The sequence below is a fragment of the Triturus cristatus genome, chromosome 1_2 (assembly GCF_964204655.1).
Source record: "Triturus cristatus chromosome 1_2, aTriCri1.1, whole genome shotgun sequence".
NCBI classification, from domain to species: Eukaryota; Metazoa; Chordata; class Amphibia; order Caudata; family Salamandridae; genus Triturus; species Triturus cristatus.
The window spans coordinates 330,051,942-330,072,042 of NC_140580.1; the positions used below are offsets into that span (position 1 = coordinate 330,051,942).

At 44.6% G+C, this 20,101-nt stretch overlaps 1 protein-coding gene across 3 annotated transcripts in view; it reads right to left on the reverse strand.

Annotated features, from left to right (window-relative positions):
- NFKB2 (nuclear factor kappa B subunit 2) overlaps positions 1 to 20,101 on the reverse strand; it is a 214,473-nt gene that overhangs the window by 12,891 nt on the left and 181,481 nt on the right. For all 3 annotated transcript variants that reach the window (XM_085603918.1, XM_085603919.1, XM_085603920.1), the window contains 3 exons: positions 14,432 to 14,501; positions 13,017 to 13,189; positions 12,809 to 12,920 (listed from right to left, as the gene is read on the reverse strand). In XM_085603918.1, the coding sequence (XP_085460044.1) occupies positions 12,809 to 12,920; positions 13,017 to 13,189; positions 14,432 to 14,501 (355 nt within the window). The remainder of the gene's footprint in view (positions 1 to 12,808; positions 12,921 to 13,016; positions 13,190 to 14,431; positions 14,502 to 20,101) is intronic.

Consider the following 20,101-nt stretch of genomic DNA (forward strand, 5'->3'; position numbering starts at 1 on the left):
AGGGCCGTCTGAGGTAATCCACTTGACTGTTGCCCTATTTAGGGGAGGGGGGGGGGGGAGGGGGGCAGTCAGATACCTTTTTTTTCTTTTTAACTGTCCATGATGGGCAGGTACCCTGAGAGACACTAAAAAAGAGAAAAATTACCTCCACACAATAGAGGTCATTAGTTTTTTTCAAAAACAAACTACCATTTTGGGAGCTTGTTTTTGAAATATAAAAAAACTTTGGAAAAGTTGGACGTTGGCAACCATGTTTGATGGAACCGTCTGTTAAACCTTTCCTATACTGACAGGAATAGCCATGAGTGTGGTTCCAGCAATGTATAGAGATGTCTGCAGGGGCCACAAGCACCTCAAAGTAAAGGCAGGGTGGTGAACGTAAAGTCCTACGCCACACTGTCTGCATTTACTTCATCCGCCAAACCATAAATCAGGCCCTTAGTGTTGTAAGACCAAGCAAGTAAAATGGCCCACCTGTCACATCTAGCAGTCAAGGTGGTATTTTTTTGTAAACTGTGTGCCACGATGCCAATGTTTCAGCCTGGCAGATGTTTAGAACCGGCACGTCCTTTGACAGTGCCACACCCCATGCCAATGCCATCACAGTGCAGTGCCCTTGACACTGGGTAAATGAGCCAAGAAGCAACCCCTGAAGGTCTTCAGGGGTTGCTTCTTGGTCCACAAGCAGTAGATTTTGATGCAGAGGACAATCTATCCTTACCAGTCCCTTTTCTGTACAGCTTCCATGTCTTTGTACCATCAAAACCTTTTATGCTGTCGAAGTAGAAGTTCAAAGTCTTTTTAGGATTGTTCGCTCCTTCCGTTTTGAAGGGTGAAAAGGCACACACAATGGTAGAAGAGTAACAGATTTCCCAACATGCTAGTTGGTTGTCACCAAAAAGAGGTTCTGCTTGTCCAGCTACATTAAGAGACATAGCGCCTCCTGCCACAGGATCCAGGACTATACTCTGCCTTGCTTGTTGCCATACCACATGGCAGTCTTGTTGTCCGCCGCGAGGACTTGCGCCAGCCCTCCCCCTGATGGATGGCAGGATGACTTTAAGGGTCAGACAGATTGCACAAAGCTCCTTAAAAGTGGCTCTCTGCCAGAGACCAGAGGCCTCTGACCTTCATGTCCTCCTGATGATCTCCCAAACCCAGTAATAATGCATTTGTCACAACCATAAAGTCTTGGTGAAGGAGGAAAGGAGGCCTGATGCAGAACATGCCAGTGCTTCTCTGCCATCACAGAAAATCCTGAGCCCTCTACTGCGAAATCTGGTATGAGTCCGCATGGCCCGCATATGGTTTTGGAATGAGGAGTCTAATAAGCCTCAGTGCCATCCTCACTGACACCCAGGATTAAGCCCAAAACTTCGGGAACATATCCAGAATGTCAAAGGCTCGTTGCAGCAATGGAAAGGCTTTGAACACCACTGTGTCTGGGACAGCTGCAGGGAAGGGAATACTTTGCATGGGGCCCAGCAGCTTATGGATGGGAAACCCTAAAGATGTCAGGGGTTCAGACTGGTCCAGAGGTGGTTTACACCGAACTGTGGTTTGCCCACTTGGAGCAGCCAGTTACTGAGATATACAAACACATGTATTCCCCAACCTCCAAAGTTGGGTCGTGACCACTGTCATCACTTTTGTGAATACTCATGGGGCTGAGGTGAGGCTGATGGGGAGCATTGCAAACTGGAAGTGTTCCGACAACACTGTGAATCGCAGATGACGCCTAAGGGACTGCAGGTCAGCTCTGTGAGAATACAAGTCCTGCAACTCAATGTACACCATCCAGTCTCCTGGGTCCACAGTGGAAAGATTGAGAGGCATTGAATGTGTCCTTCTGCAGAAAGTAGGCCTAAGGGCTTCCCCATTCTTCCTTACAAGAAAGTAGCTCAAAAGCAACCCTCTCCTCTTTCTGAAGCCTGCACCTGCCAATGACACCCTTGGCTAGAAAAATGTAGACTCCTTGCAGGAAGATTGCAGAATGGTCCACTGAGTCGCTCTGATGGGGTGAAAATGGCATGGGCAAGTATTGAAAGGCAGGACATAGCCCCTTTGAATGATCAGCAAGACCCATCTGTCTGATGTGATAAATACCCAGCCGGAAAGGAAATGCAATATACTGCCTCCTATCAGCTGAGTATGGTGAAGTTAAAATGACTAGGCAGCTGCTGCAGCAGGAGAGGAACAGAAGAGAGCTGTCCCCTACAACACAACCACAACCTCAGCCATGAAAGATTTAAATTTATTTGGCCAATTGCGCAAACATTAAAAATCATTACAATCGAAAATATACTGCTAGAACACTAGTAATAGTGTACGCACTTGAAAAACCTATCAATATTCCATCATCACTCAATTTCCAATGAAATCAACTTGATACATATAAAAACTGATAAATTATGATATTGACCATTGGCATGCAGAATCAAAAATGATTGTCTTATCTACTTTAGAAGCTATTCCCTAAATGATCCTGAAAGTGCAGCCATTGAATTCGGGTTTGCTAAAAATGGGGCAAAGTGATTACCGAAACTGAGTTAAACATACACTAAAACTTGACAATCGGTAAACGCTGAGATTAATGCATTATTGGTAAGGAAAATGCTACTTACCAGTATGCATCTGTTCTTGGCATGTAGAGCTGTAGATTCATATACTTGCATAGATCGGCATCTGGTGTTGGGCTCGGATGTTTGCACTTTGTTTTTGTCTTGGAAGAAGTCTTTGTAGTCACGAGATAGGTGACTCCTTAGGGTGATAGTGCGCACGCGCATCGACTCCATCTCCAGATTGTTTTCGCCGTAAACGGTGATGATGGAGTTAGTAAGAAATAGAAAGAGATGTCCATCTGTGATGTATCTAAGTAAGATAGCACTGCCACAGATAGAGGTACCCGGGGAGGCGGGTGGGTGTATATGAATCTACAGCTCTACATACCAAGAACGGATGCATACTGTTAAGTAGCATTTTCCATTTGCGGCATATGAGCTGTAGATTATATACTTGCATAGACTATACAGCACTTATCTCCTGAGCGGTGGCTAACCTGTATCTGTTACAGTGGTCTGAAAAAGTGTTCTTAATACAATCTGACCCTCCACTAGCTTGTTGTTTTGCTTGCACATCTACACAATAGTGTTTTGTGAAAGTGTGCGGTGTAGACCAAGTTGCTGCCTTGCAGATGTACTCTAGGGGAATGTTCCCTAAGAAAGCCATAGAAGCCCCTAGTTTGCATGTGGAATGAGCTCTAGGGGAAATGGTTAATGTATGTTTGGCTTTAAGATAGCATATTTGGATGCACTTAACAATCCACCTTGCAATCCCTACTTTTGAGATGGGAGTGCCTTTATGAAGTGGGGAGAAAGCCACAAAGAGTTGTTTAGTTTTATCTAAAGGATGTTTTTCTTTCAACGTAGTAGAGTATTGCTCTTTTAACGTCTAGTGCCTGAAGAGCTCGTTCTGCCACTGAGTCTGGTAGAGGGAAAAAAACTGGGAGTTCTACCGACTGGTTAAGGTGGAAGGCAGACACGACTTTAGGGAAAAATTTCGGGTTAGTCCTAAGAACCACTTTGTTATGATGGATTTGCAAAAATGGTTCATGTATGGCAAATGCCTGGAGTTCACCAACTCTTCTAAGAGGTGTGATAGCAACAAGGAAGGCTACTTTGGCGAGAAACATGTTGACCATCCGCGGTTAGAGCGCAATTTTTGTCACATAATAACAAAATAGTCGCCCCCCCTGTTTCCCTTTTAATCAGGTTGGGTCCCTCTCAGAATAAAGGTTACCACAGAGGACTCCCTTACCTGTTTTAAACATTCACTTCCTACATCTACACTCACTCAGGTCGTTCACACTCACGGCACCTATATGGCAAGGAACAGAAGATCTCCGATAAAGAGCCCCTCTAAGGGTGCCCGTCAGGCATTGCAGCACTGGCCCGACGAGGAGCAGATCCATATGATGAAGCATGACACCTAGCTTGCTGGGTGTGTGAGGGTCCTAGTTCCGACACTCACTGCCTAGAGTACATACATAAAGTGGTCAATATACCACCAAGGTACTTCGTACCCTTCTCTTTTTTTTTTACTTAGGTTAGGGCATGTACGTTGGACCTTCATAAGCCCTATCAGTCCCTTCTTTTGTTGACATGTCTGAAGAACCCACCTGTCCGACGTGATGTTTTGCTAGTGGTGAAGGCGATGGCTGATCCAGCCACCAAGGAGCTGCCTATGATCTTGAATGGCCGGACAAGGAGGGTTTGGAAACAGGGGATGTGTGGCCACTGAGAGGCCCAAAGACTTGGCCGTAGCCCGCAAGTCCTTTAAGCGCTTTAGGGCCATGCATGATTTGCCTCCAAAGAGGCAGATGCCATCAATGGACATGTCCATGAATTAAGTCTGAACAGCCCCAGAAATGCAAGATGGTTTTAGCCAGGCGTCGCGTAGAACAGTCACTGTCGATGACATCGCGCTGCCAAGCAAGTCAGTTGTGTCAAGCTCACAATGAATGGCGAACTTTGCCTCATCTTTCCCGTCTGATACCACTTGGGAGAGGATAGCTGGGGCCTCTTCCAGGAACTGTTGCAGCACTTGCGCAACGTTTCACATAGGGAGTTGGAATAATGGCCCAATAGGCATGTGGTGTTCACCGACCGCAATGCAAGGCTGGTGGAAGAAAAGATTTTCTTACGCCAACTATCCAGGCCTCTTGGGTTCCCTGTCTGGGAATGTGGAATGGAACGCCCCTTGTGAGGTAGATACTTGGACCATCAAGCTCTCGGGGGTAGGGTGGTTGGTGAGGAAATTTGGGTGACCTGGTGCACGGCGATGGCGGCGGGAGGTTGTCCTATTCACAGGAGCCCCTGTGCTGGGTTTGGACCATGTTCCCAGAAGGACATCAGTCAAGGCGTCATTGAATGGCAGACGGGGTTTCGAAGAGGAGATACCCGGCTGCAAAACCTCCATCTTGATGTTTGTCTTGACTTACACCGAAGGCAGCTGAAGGTCCAGGACCACCGCTGCCCTTCTCACCACCATAGCATAAGAAGCTCCATCCTCCTTAGCCACGGTAAGGGGGGAAAGCAGGCCAGAATCAGGAGAGGTATCCAGTGCACTGACCTCACCCGATTCCTCTAACCAGTCCATTTCGTGTTCAGGCTGGCCATGTAAAGGGTCCAGCGACCCCTACCAATCTTCCTCTATTCCTAGCCTTTCAAAATAAGGCTGAACAACTGACTTAGGACTCAATGGTGCTATAGGTGCCAGGATCGGCATTGATATGCGCCGATTCGGCTCTGGCTCGTTAGAAATAAGAATGCAGCTGGTACAGCCGGGGGGAGCTGGCGGCGTCATGGAATGTCGCTGTGGCATGCCCGGCAGTGGTCCAGATCAATTACCAGATCCATGGAGGATCATTGACGTCGGGGGGACGAGCTGGCGCGGAACTCGATGGAGACCACTCCGAGCCTCTGGGGCCTGAACGCGCGCCAGGAGGACCAGGCCGCGAAATAGGAGGCATGTGACACATAAAATTCTTTGAGCTGGACGGGGGTCACTCTGGCTACCGGGAAAGCAGGAAAGTGCGGAGCCGACCCAGGCACAGGTTCTGCAGAAAGAGGCTTAGAGTACTGAGACTCCTCCATCAAATCGGCCGATGGACGGACAGAAGTCGAAGGACACTTCTTGTGTTTCTTATGCTTCTTAGCTGACTTACCCGACAACTTTGAGTTGGAGGAGGAGAATTTAGGACTCCCTGAGCAGTGCCCGGACCTTCCTTTTGACTGGGACAGAGAACGAGACCTCTGGGGCAAATGATGTGGTGCAGAGCATTGGGCCGTGCGCAGCTTTAGGGACCGCTTCCTCAAAGCTTTTGGAGCCATAGCCTGGCAGTCGGAGCACGAATGAGTAGTGGTCGCACTCTAGGCACCAATAATAAATCAGGCGTGGATCCGTCACCGACATAGTGTGGTGGCAGGCAACGCACGGTTTGAATCCAGAAGTATGCTTTGATATGTTGGAAAAAACCTAAACACCCAAAAAATGTTGAACAAACCTTTGAAAAAAAGCCTGTCAAAAAGTGCCAGAGGGTAGCTCTTCACAGCTCTGTACTGGCTGGTGCGGAAAGAAAAGAACTGAAGTCAGCGCGCCGAGGTGGTGCCTATAGAGGTGATGCATGATCTTTTAAAGAAAATGGCGCGGCCTTCATGCATGCGAAGGTGCGGCATGGGTTCTTTAACAACAAAAAAGTATTTGCAATGCAATAGGTTTCACATTTGTGAGAGTTTACGCCATTGGCATTTACAATGCCAATAGCTCAAACTCTCCTAAATGCAAGACCTATGGCATTGCAAAGAAGCGCCCGCCATTGTCCCAACTGCTTTGAAAGTGAAAGCGTGCATGGTGCGCAGAATGTAAAGAAAGCATGTCGTGCCTGCAGTAGGGCAAAACCCATTAAAGAAAGTAGTGCTTACAGATGACATAGAACATATCGTGTAGCAACAGAAGTAAAAGGGCCAGTCCTCATGGGAGGTTTTAAATGAAGACACGGCAGTACTAAGGAGGGACTAACAAGGTGATTAAGGAATCACAAGCCAGCATTTACAAAGGATAACGACACAAGCCAGTGAAAAATATGGGCAGAGAGTGGGCAGAGGTTCAAATCCCTAACTGAATACAGCCTGCCTCGCAGAGCAACACACACGCTGCCCAGGTTCGACCCTAAAAAGCAGGAGTAATGTAAAAGTGAAGGGGGGAGAGGCACCTTGTCCTGGCTAGGAGTAGATTTACTAGGGTATAGGCAGCAGAATAGCTACTAGTGTGTGAGTATTTGTAGGGTTACTAGTGTGGAAGCAGGGCTTGCGGTACAAGGGCATCTGAAGGTTTGGAGGTACTAAATTTCAGGCATGTTAAGAGGCACCAGTGCATAGGTATAGGTAAAGATAGGATGGTACAGGCAAGAGTAAATGTTCTAATGTACAGGAGGGTAGAGGTATTTGGGGATAGATGGACTAGAGGGACTGAGATATAGTATAAGGGAATAGTTTGGGGTACTAGAATCTGAAGAGGGGTAGAGGATGTGATCAACATATATGAAAGATAATGGAGAGGATCCTGTCTGAGTACTGGAAGAGGAGTGAAGAGAAGAGATAAAAGGGGATAGGATGACTAGGTTCCCTCCCTCACAAACAAGGGAGGAAAGGTCAAGAAAGGAACCTCTAGAAAAGGGAAATAAGAAATCTATGTGATCTTGGAAACTTAATCTACAGAGAACTTTTTCTACACGCAGAGCATCCATCAGGATTGAGTATGTGTCTGGAAATGCTGTTTATGTGGAACATTTGAAGAAAGTAGTTAGTGGAGAAAATGTTTCCATAAAAGTTTTTAAGTGTGTTTTTTCTCCAGAATTACATACACCTATAGAGACTTGTAAAAGGCAAGTCACTCCTGGGGTGTTTTATGTAGCCCTATAGGTTTATGTGTTGTATGAACTGGCAAGGGCTGAGCTATTTTTTGACGGATGGTAGTTAGACTGGTTGATGGAGGAGGTGAGCCACTCGTGAGATTTTATGTGAACCACCATGGGTCTGATTGTTGGGAGAACAGACAGGTACTGAGTTGTTTTTTTGAAGGATTGAAGTTTGGAAGGTTGATGGAAGAGATGGGGCACTCATGAGACGTTTCCTAAAGGCCCAAAGTTTGTGTGATGTAGGTCCGGGCATCTTCAAGGTTGTTTTCTGAGGATAGTAGTTCTTGGCCCTGTGGAGTTAGGTGAAAGGTAAGTTGATTTCTTAGACCTAGTTTGCTGGTGTTGCTGTTGGCATTAGACATGTGTTGAGTTGCAGGTTGATTTGTTTGCAAAGCCCGCCTCCAGAGGATTAAGTTATTCCCATGCTTCAGTTACTGAGTTGGTAAAATTGAAAACATAGTTTGTCTACGGACGGGGAAGATTTGGGTATCAGATAAACTCACTTTCTGTGAGTCTTTAAAAGTGTTCTACCCAGCAAGACCAGTGCTTCAGAAAGTAACTTGATAAGTGATCGATGGCCGACATTATGGAATTTCGTAAAACGACAAAGAAAAACGCTTTGAGGTCCTTTTACCAAAGCACCTTCATCATCTGCGATCAAAGCACAAGAATTCCATGTTGGTAGAGTCTTGCAAATCATTCAAGTTAGCCAGTGCTGCCCAATAGGATGCCATCCTTGCCAGGAAGGTATCATTTAATGTTCTACACTCCCGCCAATAAATCAGAGGAAATCCAGCCTGGAGAGAAGTCTCTCTATTTACATATGAGTGTCGTCTCCGCCTGCTGTGGGCAGCCCCGGCACATAGGTCAGAGGCTGATGAAGAAGCTGTCAGTGAGTTAAAGTGGCCTGGTTTTAGAACGCGGGCGTGATTGGTGGAAATGACACTCGTGGGTAAACCTGTGAGAGGAGACACTACCACATTTAAGTAGAAACCATACTTCATCAGCAACAACATAATAAAAGATAGTCTTATTCATATTAGTATCAGCGTCATTATTATTGTTGTAAGTATTATTACTATCATTATTATGATTATTATTTGTAGTAGTTGTAATATCATTATTATCCATGTTATCAGTGCCAAAATAATAATAATACTCATAATTCATCGCAGCACACACATGATTCCCCAGAGTGAACGTGCTGTTTCCCTATCATAGTAATGATCACATACACTTTACAGTGAGTTAACCCGGAGACAGCTCAGTGGGCCTTGTCGATGGTTTTTACTGCAGAGATATGTGTGCGCAGCCTGTAGACCGCAGCATCAACGCTCCTGTGCCTCGGGGTTTTATCCTTTCAAGGTCGATAACATGAATCCTATGGGGTTGGCAGCAAACGCTACGTACTCAAGAGGCTGATATCCGCCGAGTGACCGCAAACACATGAACAATGTGGGAGGCCCCGTCTTACTGGCTCTTCTTACAACCTATACTTTCCTGACATCAACAGAATAATTATCTAGGCAAAGATTCTTTTTTTGGGGGGGGTGGGGGGCGCGAAATGTAAACCATTTCCATAGCAAACTCAAGGTAACTACTAGAAATCAAAGATAATTCGGTGTGTGAATGCACTTGCTGCAAAGATCTGTGTGTGAACTACAAGTCACGGCTACAGCTCTGTGGGTGGGGCAGACACAGCTTCCATTGTTAGGATATCGTTAGAAGGAGCTTCAAATCACCTGTTATTTACAGTGCTTCGAAGCTGCGAGGCCAGCAGCGGGCGCTATGTTACCCATTCACGGTTATGTTGCTACTTGCTACTGGTGCCAGATGCAGGGTGTAGCGCATACTTGGGAGGCGGTCTGCTCTCATCTTAGGGTTTTTGTGAGGATTCCCTGACTGATCTTGTTTTGTTTATTTGTAGCAGAGGGGCAATGACGCAGCAATGGTGTCATAGGCAACACTACTGCCGAGGAAAACGGGCTTCTCCGCCCCCTAGTCGAATAAGACTGCCGCTATTAATGGACGAGGGAGCTGCTCCTCACGCACATAAACACAAGCTTAGGATCTTCTGCGACATCTATCCACAGGGGCAATTCCTTCCTCCCTTTCAGCCAACAGATAGGCCACCTCCTACACTCCTGGATATCCGATTTTATTGTCAACTGCAGGCCACCTGTCGCTCAGCCCACAAAACTTTTCCTACTGCGGCCCAGGCTCTCTAGGCATTAGAACACATTCTCGCCAATCTGTCTCCACGTAAATTAGTTACACACTTATACAACACTATACAACACTCTTCGCCGATTAAAATGCTGAGGGCAAGGACATTGTGGGAAGCATATATTGATCCCCAATAACGAAAGCCCCAAAAAAGGGCTTATTGTTGTATACAATTGAAATGTGTATCCCCGAATTATAGTTTGAGACCAATTCATTTAAAATGTTTACTTGGGGTTTATCACACTCCCCAACAACTATTTTGAATAGGACTGACATCTGATTCATCTTGTGTGCCCTGCAGAGCACCGCAGGCATCCTTTCTGCACTTAGCTTGGCTGTGCCAGAGGGTTGCATCCTTTTGGGAGGAGGTGTTTATACATTTACAGATGATCACTGGCTATATAGCCCCACGGTCCCCATTGTTCAGCTTTCTGGCTTATGTTAAATATTCCCCTAAGCTACATCACCGCCTCATCGCCATGCTGCTATTACTGGAGAAAAGATGAGTGGCTATTCATTGGGAGAGGGAACTCGCCCCCACAGTCAAAGCTTGGCTACAAGATATCACGTATTGCCAAGGTCGACTGAACACCTTTTGGGAACTTATGCCCCTTTGTTCGCTCCTGACCTATTGATATATGGGCTCCGACACAGAGATTTAGATATTACAGACCTAAACCTAACAGTATCACTGTCCGCATAGTTTGAGGCCACATCCTATCAATCCTGAAAAATGTGGGAAATGGGTGGCTACTGCTTACTTGCTATTTTCTTTTGTTAATTTAAATATGTTCATCATACAGCTATCTATGCTTTCAAATGTCTCTTTAATATTTATGGTTATCACCGGGTAAATAATGTGATATTTACTTTGTACAAGCTTTTCTATGAGTATATCATGGCGGAGTCTTCTGCGACATCGTTTTCTATACTGTCTTTCTCTTGTTCCCCTTCTACACTTCCCCACTACCCTCATGTTGTGCTGGCGATGTTGTTGCGTTGTTCAATGTTTACTCACAAATGCACATAAAAAGAATTAAAAAAATAAACATAATCGTTACAAATTCTCAAACTGGATAACAAGGGGTGTAACACAGAGACCCCTGTAGTACCTGTACAATTCAGCCCAATGCCTAGGAATGTTTGTGAAATGTGGAAGCAACAAGGACCCCCATCATATTCAGCAAAGCGGCTCCCTCCCTTTGCATTATGCCAGTTTGGATACCATTGAGAGCAGTCACTCGGGTATAGCAATGCATGCTACAGTGGCATTGAGATATGCAATTTCAATGCAGCCCCCACTTTGCAACAAATACAGACGCAGAAGTGAAGCGCTTTAAGGGCATGACGAGAGCACCGTTAGCCATGTTGACGGTCTCCAAATGTCGGGTTACAGATGTGCACTGAACAGGATTTCCGAGTCTAGGGAAGTGAGTGAATTGCCAGCCGGAACGGTGGCTCGATAATGCTACACAAGGAACAAACAGCACAAGATATGAATGCATGCAGAGAGCGCCTGCGCCGTTGAACCTGCATGTACCGCCGCCAGAGACGAGGGTTCAGCTAGTCTTTGGCTGCTGCCCAGCAGGGGGCTCATGCATATGCAAATGAGGCCAGTCCTTTCTTACAGCAGAACAGAGAAGCGAGGGGCTAATAACAAACCTCCGCACACATACGGGGCTGCAGCAGTGTGAACACACAAGCACCTGACATGCTTTTACATTTACAAAGAAAAAACACAAGCTCTTGCTCAACACCCTTTTGGAGGGGACAAAATGATTCAGTGATGTCACAGCAGTCAGCTTTCTGCTGATATTACCAAAAGATTATGTTGTAATCCATTCAGAAGCGCTGCAGAACAAAAACATTAAAGTGAAAATCCACCAGCCAAATAAATGAACATGTGTGCACTTAGAAATCTTCCTAGCTGGTTGGTTTTCGAACGATTTTGAACGCATACATTCGTAGCTACTTAAAATGTCCAAAGATTTTTACTTTAAATATATCAACAAGACAGTTTTTGACCCATTAAGGACACCGCTTGCTGTTGCGCAGGGAAGGCCTCAGAGTTCAGACGGAGTGTCACTGTGTGCCAGACAAACAGCTGAGGAAAACACTGAAAGAGCCTCCGGCCAAGTGATGAAAGGCTTTCCCGCTTATATGGCGCACAAACAGGTGAGGAAAGAGCCTCACTGTACTTAAAAATCTAAACAGTACTGTACGATCAGTCAGAAGCTGCAGCGTCTGGCTCCTAAGTCTCAACGGCGAACTGAATACATTTTGTTTGTGACTGTGGCAGTTCAAGAAACGCTCTGTATGTTGTAAGCAGAAACATCACCAACGGAAAACGTACCAAGCTATGGTTTACAATCAGCTGTCTAAACCGTAGAAGTCCGTTTGTTAGATGTGTTAACTTTAAAACCAGGCATCCTGCGCACACATACACACGTGTGCGCGAAGCTTCGATTGGTGCGCGAGCTAAATATCCAGTCCGGCTGGGCGAGCCGGAAAGGAGACAGGGAGGGGACCAAAAAGCCTCACTGCAAATCAAAAGTGCGCGTTTAACATGCGCGCCAATGAAAAGCAGAGGCTGAGCTTCCACCCCACTTCAGAAACAAACCCGACGACAATAGATCTCGCAGAGCGAGCAGCGCATGCGATACGTCGCTAGGCGAGACCTAAAAAGGAGAGGAGTTGATGGCACGTGACAAGCACCCAGGCGACTGGAGGTAGTATCGGATCTAAGAGTGCCACATAGGTTGTCACATTTGTACTTAAATCCTGCCGGGGCTAGTTGTTTAACATAGCCTCTGTATGGAGTGCTCACCTGGAGATGAAATAGCAGCACACCAGACAGTAGCAGTGTGCTTTTGGGGTATGGGTGAGGAAATGATTGCTTAAGCTGGCAGGCAAAACATATTTCATACACCAAGTCACAGGTACATATTTAAACGTTGGCAGGCAAATTTATCATGAAACACCTTAATAACAAAGTAAACTAGATAACTTAAAAACCTTCATCATATATGTATTAAAAACCATATTAAAATACCTGAAAACAAGCTGGTCATCCATGCGGATATCATCGCAAATGTTTCAAATTACCTGAATTTTGCTGATCTTTAGGACTGTATGCCTTTCCAAGAAGCTGCACTCCCTCTTTTAAACCCATGGATTCCAATGCATTGATTAGTCCATCAAGTCGCCCACCAATAAGCTAAAAGAAGGAAGGAATGTTTGCTGTTAGAATAAATTGAACAGAAAGAACAGCTAACCCAACAGTAAGACAAAAATGTGAGAAATTAGGACTGACTTCATAACAGCGTAGCAGATGTCCACTGGGAGACGCCGAATCTTTGTAGGTTTCCACCAAGCTTTGAAGCTGCAGCCTCTTTGCAAGTTCCGTCCAGTCTGATCCACTCTGACCTCTGTTCAGTAAAACCTCTAAGCGATGTTTGGCATCCTCTTCCATGGAAAGAATGCTGCCTGAATTAAAGCAATATAGATTAATTATGGTGTGTGTAAATTTACTTCATATGAAAATGTCTACATTGATAAAACAGCCACAACACCAATGGCTGCAAAAAAGAATTACATTTCAATATACCACCTCTTTGGCCCTAATACAGAGGCAGTCTTCTAAAAACAACCACAAGAAACTGGCAAATTACCCATAGAACTAACATAAGTGATACTACTACAGAAATCAAACACAGATAAACCACTGCTAAAACCAAACCTATCAAACTATAAAGATGACTACCCACACCTTGAACTAACCACAGCAAATAACAAACAAACTGTAGAACCTACCATAATTACAAGCTAAACTATCTCTAAAACTTATCATAGCGAAAGCCAAAACATCTCAGCAAGCAATGATATCAAATATGTTAACCACATCTAGAATATTTCATACCCAACAGGAAAAACCAACTCCAATATTAACCACAGCCAAGAGCAAAATCATCCAACGCCACAACCACCTTCAGGGAGTAGCCAAACAGTCTCCAAAACAAAAAATTGCTCATTCACCTCTACAACAAACCACAGCATGTGCTTAGTCACGGTAAAATTGTCCTACACCTGTTGGGTAAATCTAATTTATTTATACGTCCCTTGTATATCATACTACACGTACCCACGAGCTGTAAAGTAAATGCTACTAGTGGTTGTTAAAGTCACCAGAGAACCCAGAGACACTTTTCTCTTTTAGAGCCGTCCCAGTTGGACTGGCTCGCCTGACTTCCTTTTGTGCTAAAAGGCTTCTTATCTTTATGGGGCCATGTGTTTGGCCCCATAAAGATAACAAACCTTTTACGCCAGCAGTAAGTCGGGGCAGCCAGTCCAACTGGGACGGCTCTAAAAGAGAAAAGTGTACGTCACTGGAAGCTCTTTTCCAATGGCTGGCCACAGTTTACCATAAACGGTGACACCAGCCAATGGAAAAGAGAGGCGGGGCTTAAACTCCGCTAGTGAAAGCTGCCGTAAATCATTAAATCTCACCAGCGAGACTGCGCATGTCTGCGCAGCCTATGCCAGGCGAGACCTAAAAATGAGGGAAAAGACAAATGAGGATAATAAGACTTAACTGTCAAAAGCGTTGCCATGGAAAATACAAGCCAGTATGCCAGACTGCGAATAATACTGAAGTAAAAAGGAACATTGTACATATGAATGATGATAAGCAGAGATGAAGCGAAGAGGAAATGGGAAGGCAATTATTACCTGGCCTGGAACCCGATGTCCTTGTCACGTCTGTATCGTGTTGGGAGGAGCTCAGGAGGATCTCTCTCACCTGTGAAAGTAAGAGAGATGCGTACATCAGAGACAACTTTGCATATTTATACTAGTGTACAATCTGAAGTTCTACTCTTTTTCCAGCAGTGTCAAAGCACTTGCTCTTTATCATGTGGTGAAGCGTCACATGTGGCTTGCGCAGAGGCCCGCTTGTGGGCTCTGTGCACAACAGGGGTACATGGCTCCTCATGTGTATATGGATCGGATGGAGTATTCTTGAATTTCTTCCCTACGCCTTGACAGGCTCTGCAAAGATATCCGACTGTCTTCAGCATACACTTGAACATTGGAAGAAATTGCATGGAGCACCTTAGATAGTGTTTCAAAAATGAAATCTTCCTCTTCGGGTAAGAAAAGCATATCTATCTTATGATAGGCAGGTGCACAATGTACTGCCCCATGGTAGGTGGTCAAATCGTCGGGGGGGGGGGGGGGGGGGGCGAGAAAGCCTTTAAAGGGACATGCTCTAAATCGGGATCCCCAGGTGGCTTAATATCATAGTTCTCCATGATTGTTCCCTGGGTGAGGATAGGATGAACCCTCGTAATCATCTGAACTGGGTATGAGAGCTCCCCTGGTCTGAGTCTGAATGTGAGTATGGCAGGGGTGAAGGGGGAGGTGGAGGAGGTGGAGGAAGCAGGAGGAAGAGAGGAAGGAGAAGTTAAAGGAGGAGGGCTAGTAGCCGTATCTTTGAACCTCCTCAAAGTTGGTATGGTCTCTAAAAGGTAAGTGTGGAGCAGGTTTGTCGTCCTCTTTTTCCTTTGAAAGATGTCTGCAGTCTCTGGGGTTTGATGCAGGGGGACTTTGGTATTAATTTTCGCTATGGGGGTGATAATGAATAACTGCTTCAGTTTCTCGCTGAGATGCTCTTGCAGCTTTTCAAGGATTGGCCCATCTGAGTCATAATAGCTGGCCATAGATGTAGGTCTGGATGCCGACACTTTTTCCGGTGCTGAAGAAGGTACAGGCATGAATGAAGCCTTTGGCCTTGAAGGGGGTCAAGTCTTTTTGGTGTCTTTGGATGCGAGGACCAATGGGGGAGTTCATACTTTGGAGGATTCCTTTTTTGCTCCAACGTCTTTTCTGGGTTGTTGTATGAATGTGAGGGGAAAAAGATCCTCATCCCTTACTCATCATTTAATAAGCGAGTAGGCTTTGTGTACTGGTTCTTGCCCAGAGACAGGGGGAGATACCCCTTTCCCCCTAAAATGAAACAAGTTTTTTGATGGTGTATCTGGGCTAGATTGTAAATTTTCGTTGTTTGGGTTGAAATCCAAGTGATACGAATAAATCCGATTAGTGTTTGTATTTTTTATTATTGGTCACTGTAAACGAAAGGATGGCACAGCCAACACGTGTTTCGCCCCCTAATTGGCCATCAGGCCTGGGGCTTCCTCAGGGCTGTACATATACAATGTAAATCCAAGTATAATAGAGACAAGGTGCGGCGGGTCATGTGTAAATCATGTATGTAATAGTTGGTGATAGGAATTAGAGACGCATAACGTTAGATGGGAGGGAAAGTAGATATGGGAAGAGAGAGTGAAGGTAAGGTGAGAAGGGGATCAGGGTATGTGTGCGACAGGTTAGTACAGGTAAGTAAAGCAATGTGTGTGGCGTGTTTAAGGAGCGGAAATGTGTGGGTGAGGGAGACAGAAATAAAGTCAAAAAATGGTAAATACAGAGTATAGTCGTTTTAGTGAAGAAAGATAAAAGATGTGTTTAGAATGTTGAGAGTAGAACATGAGAAGTAGGTATATTTTGTGGAGAGGGTTTAACATTTTACAGTTCAATAGTACATTTTACAAGTTTATAAGCAGTTCCCAGTGTATGATTGCGATAAATAACGCATAGTATCAATTACATTGTTTAGATTCGACGATAACCGATCATATGTGGAAAATTATACAAGGCATTGTAGGTCAGAAAGGAGCAGAGTGATCAATTTAAGTCAACAGTAATCATTGTATGTCATTAAGCGTATCAATTGTTTGAAATGACGCGATCGTAAGACGTGTAAAGTATTTTTTAGAAAGATATACATTCGGCAATACGGGTATAGTGTTGAAAACAAGGCACGGTGTCATTGTAAACAGAAATAAGATAAAAATATATTTACAGTGAGAATTGTAAGGGTCACATCAAGGTTGCCGGTTCAGGCATGAGATAAGGGAAGAAAGGTTTGGCATTAGTCAAGTTCTTAGAGAGAGTGTTGAAGACGGTGTTTGGCGCCAAAAAAGTGAATCAGTGACTTTGTGTCGTTGAAGGTACCGGCGCGTCATGGGTCACAGGGACAAATCTTATAATTATTTTTGAAAAAGATCTGTCAACGGAAGGAGTGGTATGTGGTTCCAATAAAGTGACTTCGTGCGGTGTCAGGTACCGGCGCGTCATGCATCACAAGTTCTAGTCATATATTATTGAGGAAGATTGATACAGTGACATATGAATTACATAACAGTGAAAAATCGTCAATTTTACGATCTCTATCAAGGAGGTAATCACAAGAAAATAATAGTGGAACTATCGCCGAGTGAAAGCGGTGCTCTTAGATTTTCTATACACTGTAGGTAGTCAAGGCCACACGTAGAAGCTAGTCTGTGCGAGTTCCGAACAGTGTTGAGAGTGATAAGGACATACGCATGCTCCAAACGATAAGGTGAGCAGGTTCGATTGGATAATTAAGTAGGTTCAGGGATTCCTTACCGGATTTTCAAGTAAAAAGGTTATTTTGTGCGGCGGTTTGTAAACCGAAGATTTCTAAAAGAGGAGAAAACACATGGGGGAACAAGCAAAGAAACGTATAAGCTGGAGGCAGTCAGGTCATGCTGGGTGGCGGGGCGGGGGAGGTGGGAGCGTGGGTCGGTGTCTCTTACCTCTGGTCTCGGCTTATGCCAGGTGCTGTTGGTGTCCTTGTTGTGGTGGTAATGACTGCTCATGGTAGCGAGCTATAAACAAGAGTCGTGTGTGAGAGCTTCCGGTTCGTAACCCGGAAGTGGCAAAATGCTTTCGCTGGGCGCCATGTTGGATTGGGGATTTACAAGGGGGTTGCGCGGAATTGGAATAATGATCGTCAATTGTAAAAGGAGTGAGAGGGCGGTGAAAAAAAGTTGATACAAATATGAGGAAGGTTGTAAAAAGGAAAAATTATGTCGGTATAAGTATGAGGATGGTTGACACCGGAGGAAAGAAAAATAGTGTGTCAGGCATGTTTATACATTGAGACATATGTAAGAATATCATATTTACAGCACATTTTATCAGTTGATATCTGAAAAGCAAAATCATAAAATCAAAATATGAAGGGCATAATTATGTTGATTTCACACAGAAACGCCCAGTGGTCAGGAGGTTTGCCATCTGGTATGTGCACATGTTTTAGACGTATTTTGGAAGAGTTACATGTAACAAGAGGGTACGTTGCTGTTCCCTGGTTGCAAAAGGGGGAACCTCGGTTGAGAGTTGTTGACAGCGGCAGGTAGTGTTATCTTTGGGTAAAGCAGGGCGCGGTCGGAGCAGTTTTTTGGAGCATCTATTCATCTCCCAACCAAATATGCATTTCCGCATCCTTATTGAGCCCCAGATTTGTGGTTCTATAGTTCATTATCAGTTCACTTTCGCGTCTTCGTAGTTTGAGTTCACGGTCTCCCCCTCTTTTAGTTTGGTGTACAATCTCCAAACCAAAAAAGCGGAAGTCTTTTTTGTGAGGGTGATAGTCTTCGAAGTGTCTTTTCTGGGTGCCAACCAAAGCCCGAACCCGGTGTAGGCCCAGAGGGTGGACATTTCTTGTGCACAGGTCTGGAAGCCTGACTCTCTCAAGAGCGGTGCTGTGGCTCTGAGTACGGTCACATATGAGACTTGAGAATTGCTTGGGCTTCGCCCATACCAACGAGCCTGGGTGTGGTCTTTGTAGGAGACGCGGACTCCGCTGATGTGGATAGAGCCCATCCTTCCTCCTTTTCAGCAGCATTGGATGCACTGGAGTCAATGACCTATGGCCTGGTTTGTTAAGCAGGAATGTCGGAAGACGCAATGTCTTTCTCTTTCTTGGTGCAGAGGGGGTTTGGTTCCCCGAAGATGTCTTGGGCTTCTTTCGCTGTTTGTATTGTCATTCTGATGAGGGCTGAGAGTCCGTTTCTGCGTTAACAAAAGGCAAGACAAGAAGCACAGTCTGTGTTGTTATGCTCTGGAGAGAAGCAAAGATTGCTTAAGCTGTGGAGGCTTGCAGGACATTTCCTGAAGGGCATCCTTTACATCACTGACCATGTGTGGACATTTACCAATATCGAAGGTGGAAGATCAAGGATATGAGGCCCTGGAGGAGCGCGTGTGCCCAGGGGTCAGGGACCTGGAGTTGTGTGACAGTCTCTGAAGTACGTTGGATTGGAGAGATATCAGAAGCGATACGCGCTGTCAATTTTTCTTGGATGCAGGAGTAGAAGGAAAACCACATGAACCCGAAGCATGAATGTGGAACACTCTGAATTTGGGACTGCCATTGATCCACCTCTGAAACCAATGGTGGAGAAGAAGAAATCTGACAATGTAGTTGAAGCTCGTGCGCATTACCACCCAAGGAAGGAGTCACACCACACCAAACCTCGTGACTCAAAAGTCTTCTTTGAAGACAAACAACTTGAAAACATCCGAGCTCAACACTATATGGAAGGAGTGTGCAGAGCATGCATACCTATAGGCACACATGCCACAAACATATTTTTGGGACACATGACATACAACTTTGAAACACCTGAAACATCTTCTCTACACATGGAAGACTGAAGATGACTAGAAAATCTTTGGGATATTCATGTGTATATTTCCTGTGTTGGCATAATTGTACTGAGCATATTGATATAAATGGTGCTAAATATAAAATATATTTAGCAATTTCTATTGCATGAACAGTTGTTTTAAGGTCTAACATACATTTACAAAATGAAAGTCTAGAAAAGTACTTCCTTAGTGTAACTGTCATGCAGACTAGCCAACTAGTAAATTAAGCATTACATTATATTTGAATACTCAAAACCTGCTATCAAATTCTTTCAAATCCTTATTTTCAGTCAGCACTCTTCTCATGAACTCTAAACTTAACACATTTCTGAGCAATAATATGTTCATTGGTAGCTGTACATTCCAAGGAGCAACTGTTAAATCCCCTAGAGCTGCAGGCAAAAGATGTTTTAGAAATGAAAACGACTCAATAATTCCCCATGTCTAGCATAAACTAACTTTTTTTGCCCCAGGCTACCATATATTGTACTACATATTATATGACAATAATTAATGTTCTGATTTAACATTTGTATATTTGAGGGGAAAGCCGAGCTTTTCAGGTTATTTTAAAGAACATTATATGACTGCAATTCAGTCACCCTATCTGTTTTTTACAACAATCTTCACGGACACAACTTTTTGCCTAACCTTCAAGAAGATGTACTAGTGGGTAAATGTAAAGAGAGGAAATTGGGCCCACGAAAGCATAATTTATTATTACAAACCATTAACGACTTTTTAGAGCTACCTAGAGTTCTAAATGCAAATACACTGAATGCTGGGAACAGGTTCTACTTCTTTCATTTTTGTTAACGACAT